General features: G+C 28.3%; 1 protein-coding gene across 2 annotated transcripts in view; it reads right to left on the reverse strand.

Moving 5' to 3' along the window:
- The window catches only part of LOC140434710 (uncharacterized), a 284,330-nt gene extending 278,872 nt beyond the window's left edge, over positions 1–5,458 (reverse strand). For both annotated transcript variants that reach the window (XM_072523163.1, XM_072523162.1), the window contains exon 1: positions 5,294–5,458. In XM_072523163.1, the coding sequence (XP_072379264.1) occupies positions 5,294–5,344 (51 nt within the window). In that variant the 5' untranslated portion in view covers positions 5,345–5,458. The remainder of the gene's footprint in view (positions 1–5,293) is intronic.
- Between the last annotated feature and the right edge of the window lie 1,067 nt (positions 5,459–6,525).

The raw sequence follows: 6,525 nt of genomic DNA on the forward strand, positions 1-6,525 counted from the left end.
TGTATATCCCCTAGTTATTAGCTACCTTGTTTTGGATAATTTTGCAATTGAAGTACGACGATTTTAATGTTATACTTCAGTTTAAAACAAAACGAAAGAGCAAATTTAGTCCGAGATCATTTTTTCCAGCGCTCTATTTTGAAACTGTTGAACTTTTGAGGAACGCGGCTGGAAATTTGTTCAGCTAGCCCCACTCCTTTTACACTAGTCGGAACTAAAAGTACTTTTTGTTTACAACAATCCTGTTCAAAAAATTTTCAATAATTTTATTTGCTAAAACTTTTGTTAAAAACTTTGACTTTTCTCATAAAAAATTGGGTAATTTAAGTCCTTAATGTTGTTAATTAACGTAACAGTGATTTTAAATGTCGTTGGACCTCTTTTTTTTATAAAAGTTTTATTTTTTAAACAGCTTTTCGAATATTTTTTTCCAAATTTAATTTGAACTAAAACGTACGTGAGTTATTGTAAATGTTTATAAGGTTAAAAAGTGCATGTAAAAATTATTATTACATCATTTTTTGTACATTAATGTAATTTTTTAACAACGAAGGTAAGTACTGGATTATTGAGATCCATTCAGTCAAATTAACTGAACCGGCCTTAGAAATTAGCTCATATTTCAAAAGATCTTATAAAAAAATTAAATTTTGCAAAAACTTTTCAACCGATCTGATTCATCTTTTGAACACAATTTAGACACGATAAGACCCTCAAGTTCAGGTACATTTTAACACATTTTAATAAATAATAAAAAAGGTATTACCAATATTCTAACAGCGATTTTGTTGCTCATTTTGCAATAACTTGTTTGTTTATTTTACCGATTTCAATTTTGCATATCTCATTTTGTGTATCTTTTTTTTTTCAAAAAAGTTGTCTGTTGATGTCAAATCGCTAAATAGACAATTTTTTAAGTTAAGAATAGTTAAAAACTTAATAATTCCCTAGATGAGATTTTCTTTGTAATATCTTATACTACACATTTCAACTATCACGTCCGTCTATACAATTGTGTCGAGTAAAAATCTAACTTAATTGGCCTATCTCTTCTTTTGCGTTTTATCGCAACCGCGAGGAATTTTAGAAACCATAAATTTAAAAAATAGTCTAGGCGGGATCTGTTTTGGATTGGACATTTTCCATAGGAAGCTATTTTTTTGCTGGAATCCCTTCAGGATGTGCCCAATATCGATAATCACGATATGCGCCAGTCGCAAACCCTGTGCTAAATTTTTTATTTAACAAAATCTGAAAACAATTGAAAATATCTCATTTTTTTGCTCCTATTTTCGTTTATAATTCGGAAAATATTGATCCTAGAGAAAAAATTATAAGAAGTTAAAAGTTTCGTTATTCAATTTTATACAATATTTCGTTAGTTAGAAATTGAAAATTTAATGTTTGTTGTTGAGAAAATAGCAATAATTGGAAAAAAAGTACAAAAAAAAATAAAGTTATTCCTTTAAATGTTTTCGACTTTCTAAACTTACTTACAAGCTCCATATTTTGCATAGAAAACTTTTTAATATGTTTAAAATGTGTGCTAAATTTTGTTAAAATCGGTCGGATAGGTTTTGCATAATAACTTTGCAATCCAGCCTACTGGAAAAAAATCGCAAGTTTTCAAATTTATAGTAAGCCCTAAATAAGGCCCTCAGATAGTAGCAATTTTTTTTTACATAAAGGAAGGCTCAAACTTTCAAACGCTTTTTGTAAAATTCAAATCGGTTCACTAGGAGAGCCTAGAAATTTTTTTAAAGTTTTACACATTTTTTTATATATATTAGGCTTATAAACAAATTAAATAACTTTGCGAGCTTTAAACATATCAATTTCAAAATTTATACACTTAAAGAACATTAAAAGACGCTCCTTTAAAAAAAAAGATACATTCGGCTTACTGGTTGCCGAGATATTGAAGGTCAAAGTTGGCATACATTTGCCGTGTAACCATAAGTGATAGAGGGCTCGTTTTTAAACAAATATCCTCGTCTTGTCAAGTACTTTTTATATGAAAAGTTTTACGTAATGCGCTTCATGGCTACATCCATAAAAAAGACAAATAAAAAACCGTTTTCACGTAAAATGTCGCTCGGAATGCATGAGAGGTGGTGGTGGGGGACATTCACTCGAAATGTGAATCGGCGAGTTCAAAATCATAGCGCGCACTAAAAATTGCATTATCTCGGCTTATTGTTAACCAATTTTGCTCTTTTTTTTTGAATCGATGTCTCGGACGACAATGATTTCAAATACCATTTTTAATTGCAAATTGGGAAATTTGCAATAAACAATTTTGTATGTTAAACAAGCTTGCAATTTATACATTGAAGTAAATTGTTACTTTTAGTAAACAAATATGTATTTATAAATTGTTAATAAATAATTAAAAATGTTAAAACAAAGGCGAACGAAAAAAAATTTTTTTTTGTTTCATAAATAAACTTTATTTTGACTCAATCGTCAATAATTTATTTTATAAAGTCCTTTTCTTTTTTTTTGAAGGATATGTTTAAAGCTCGTAATGTTATTCAATTTGTTTATAAGCGTAAAAAATGTTTAAAACTTTAAAAAATTTTCTAAGCTCTCTCTAGTGAACCGATTTGAATTTTACAAAAAGCGTTTGAAAGTTTGAGCCTTCCTTTATATGAAAAAACAAATTTGCGACTATCTGAGAGCCTTATTTAGGGCCTACTATAAATTTGAAAATTTACGATTTTTTTCCAGTAGGCTGGAGTGCAAAATTATTATGCAAAACCTATCCGACCGATTTTAACAAAATTTAGCACACATTTTAAACATATTAAAAAGTTTTTCTATGCAAAATATGGAGCTTGTAAGTAAGTTTAGAAAGTCGAAAACATTTAAAGGATTAACTTTATTTTTTTTTACTTCCAATTATTGCTATTTTTTCAACAATAAACATTAAATTTTCAATTTCTAGCTAACCAAATATTGTGTAAAATTGAATAACGAAACTTTTACCTTCTTATAATTTTTTCTTTAGGATTAATATTTTCCGAATTATAAACGAAAATAGGAGCAAATAAATGAGAAATTTTCAATTGTTTTTAGATTTTGTTAAATAAAAAATTTAACACTGGGTTTGCGACTGGCGCATATCGTGATTATCTATATTGGGCACATACTGAAGGGATTCCAGCAAAAAAATAGCTTCCTATGGGAAATGTCCATTATGGTTTGAATTTCTACAGATCCGCCTAGTCTAAAAGTCAACATGATTCTAATGAATATTGTAGAAAATTTCCGTAAATTTCAAAAATAAAAAATTATGAAATCGAATAAGTATACATACATACATAAATGAGCAAAAACTTTTTACAGTTATAAAAAATAAGTAAATATCTAAATTATCTAAATATTTTTATTTTTGTCTAAATTTATTTAGCTTATCAATCTGACATTCAAAAAATACTTTAATGTTGATCAAACGTTTTGGCAAAAAATTTTCATTATCAATGAATACTTTATTACTACTTTATAACTCAAACTAAATGTTACACTATTGATATTTAAAACTAAAGTGATAGTGAAAGCAGGTAAACCTTAAACAAAAATACATACGGATTATGTGTACTTCCAGATGTTCAGTGTCAGTGTCGTAGCAAATGTGTATAATAATTAATTAATTAAATTATTACATATTGGAATTATCTTACCTAGAGGCTCCTACCTAGAGGCCTAGGAAGGAAAATACTATCGTGGCTCAGAAACATCCGACAATGGACAGGGCTAAATTTTGAACAGCTAATAAGAACAGCTGAAGATAGAGAAGATTTTAAAATTGTAGTAGCCAACCTCCATTGAGGAGAGGGCACTTTAAGAAGAAGAAGGAATTATCTTAAATGTCAGTTTGGTTATTAATAAAGGTTGGTTATTTTTAATATAAATCATTTCCAATATACATTGTTTAATATAATTTCACTTTTCTCAGATTTCCATAATGATGCTATAGGTTAGATAATTTAATTTACCAGGATCTTAGATTAAATTTAAATATTTTTCAGATACATTCTTTTGTAATCCAGTTGTAGTTATTCGGCGGTCGTTGTTGTATTGTAACCAAAAGTACAGAAATGTAATTCAGAATACATGGCATTTAAAGAGCTGATGAACTTACCAGAAGAGGATTAGCTACAAGATACTTCGGTCCAAGGCTGACCTTACGAGTGTTAAAAATGCCGTCCACTACCGTGTGAATGCCTAGATCCGCACACAACATAACTCTCACTGAGAAAGTACACCTGGTCAAATCAATGATAAATAATAAAACTGAAGTACCGCGGAAACAAGCACGAATTTTTTATAATTTTCCTAAAAATTTTCACCCGTCAAACAGGAAAATCGGAAAACAAGTTATATCAGACAATATATTTTTTTAATTAAATAGCTTAAAAATTATAAGAAAAATACGAAATAAAATTGTCTGTTGATAATTATAGGTCATTCAACGCGTCTGACGACTCGAATATGTCGGAAAAACTACTGTGACGAGATTCATAGACAACCAGCTAATTTTTTCAGGTTACTTTCATTAATAGCAGCAAAAACAACTTTTCATATTATCTGAACTTGTTTTCGGATTTTCCTGTCTGACAGGTAAAAAGTTTCGAGAAAATTAGAGGAAAAACACCCCAGAACTAAAAAAGGCGCAGAGGGAAATCATGTCAGACTCAACCTAATGAAGCGATAGCTAAAATTTGGAGAGAGTACCTATCATAAACTTTTTTCCGACGGGCACTCTAATTAAACTAGTTTATGGAATATATGACACGATAAAAAAAATCAAAAATTAAAAAATATATAATATATATATATATATATATATATATATATATATATATATATATATATATATATTATGTACTAAAGATTGAAGTTTAGAAAATAAGATATCTTATCACTACCATTTAGATTACGATGACGATGAAAATTATATACTACTTAATTGATATTTACTAGTAATAGTTTATAAAAAGATATCTTCAATGCAGAACTGTGCATTTAAGTTATCTTTTTATAAACTATTACAGTTCGGAACAGTGTTTTTATAAACACTGATTTACAGTTCGGAAATCATAACTGGAAATCGAAACGTAAAAATAAACTCATTTTAAAGTAAAATTTGGCTTATTACCAGTAAAAATAGTAAATTGAATTTAGATGCCACAAGAAAATTATTTCAGAAAGATGTAATTATTTTATAAACATTTAATGGTATTAAGGTTTTAAGTATTAAAATGTATAAAAACATTCTTGCAAAACTTACCAATCTTCCCAGGTCGCTGAACGTTGCGGAGACTTCTTGATCTTGGCTCATTCTTATTCAAAGTTGAGATTGTAACAAAATTACACAAACCATTCAAACTGAAAATTCGAGTATATCGCTAACTTTATTAAAAATACTAATTGACCACGAAAATCTCTTTAAGAACACGACTGAAAGCGGTGATAACAGGAAATATGATGTGCCTGAAAAGTCAAGAACTCAAAGCACCTGCTGGAAAACCGAAATTATGCGGTGGTGGGAGTGGTAAAGACACGCCTATGGGGTGCCGAAACGCCCCTATTTTCCAATCTTATAAGCTACTATTGTTAAGTATATTAATTAAAAGTACACAATAAGTAAATTATCCGTTTTTTAGTTTGTGCGATATATGTAAAGATTTAAGCGAAAAATAGTCTTGGTCTTCTAAGAAATTAAGACAAAATTACATTTATAATAAAAAATGAAAATTATATAATCTTTTCTATATGTTAAATTATTACTATTTCCTATATATTCGTTATATTTACAATATTAGTTAATAATTTTTAATCATTGAATATTAATACTACATACATCTAATTATTTTAATTATCTAAAATTAATTATAATCCTATCATGTATTACAAATCGAATTACTTTCGGTATGTTACAACAACTTATTTTAAGAAATCTATAGTAATTCGTATTTTGATAAGACAAAACGTTAACTGAAAAAATCTTGATATTCTTATTATAATGCAGCCTTTAATAGTTCCTAATACATACGATGTTGATTCAGGACACCGAAAATAATTGTTAGGAAGTATAAATTTCTGTATTGTAGGCAATATAAATTTATTAAAAATGATAATTTTTACTTAACAAAATCATTGTAGTTTTAAAGTTGTTCTTGTTATGTAATAATTATCATAGTTCTTGTACAATAGCGGACCAATGTTACAGCTGTGGCATATTATAATATAAATAATATTCAACTTACAAGAGTTTTCACAGTACCACAGGCCAAATAGAAATTTTTTTCACAATAATATTTCCCGTGATTAAATCAAAATTACGATTTTCATTCAAAAAAATTTAGTCAATTCATTAGTCCTGATGAATATAAGATATTTGTTAAATTACTTGTAATATATATGTAATTATCTGTAATGTAGTCGGTCAGATAGCCAAGCGGGTCAGGCGGCCGACTCTCATTCGCTTCACTGTCGAATGGTTAAGTGGATGTGCGTTCA

Source organism: Diabrotica undecimpunctata, chromosome 2 (genome assembly GCF_040954645.1).
Source record: "Diabrotica undecimpunctata isolate CICGRU chromosome 2, icDiaUnde3, whole genome shotgun sequence".
NCBI classification, from domain to species: domain Eukaryota; kingdom Metazoa; phylum Arthropoda; class Insecta; order Coleoptera; family Chrysomelidae; genus Diabrotica; species Diabrotica undecimpunctata.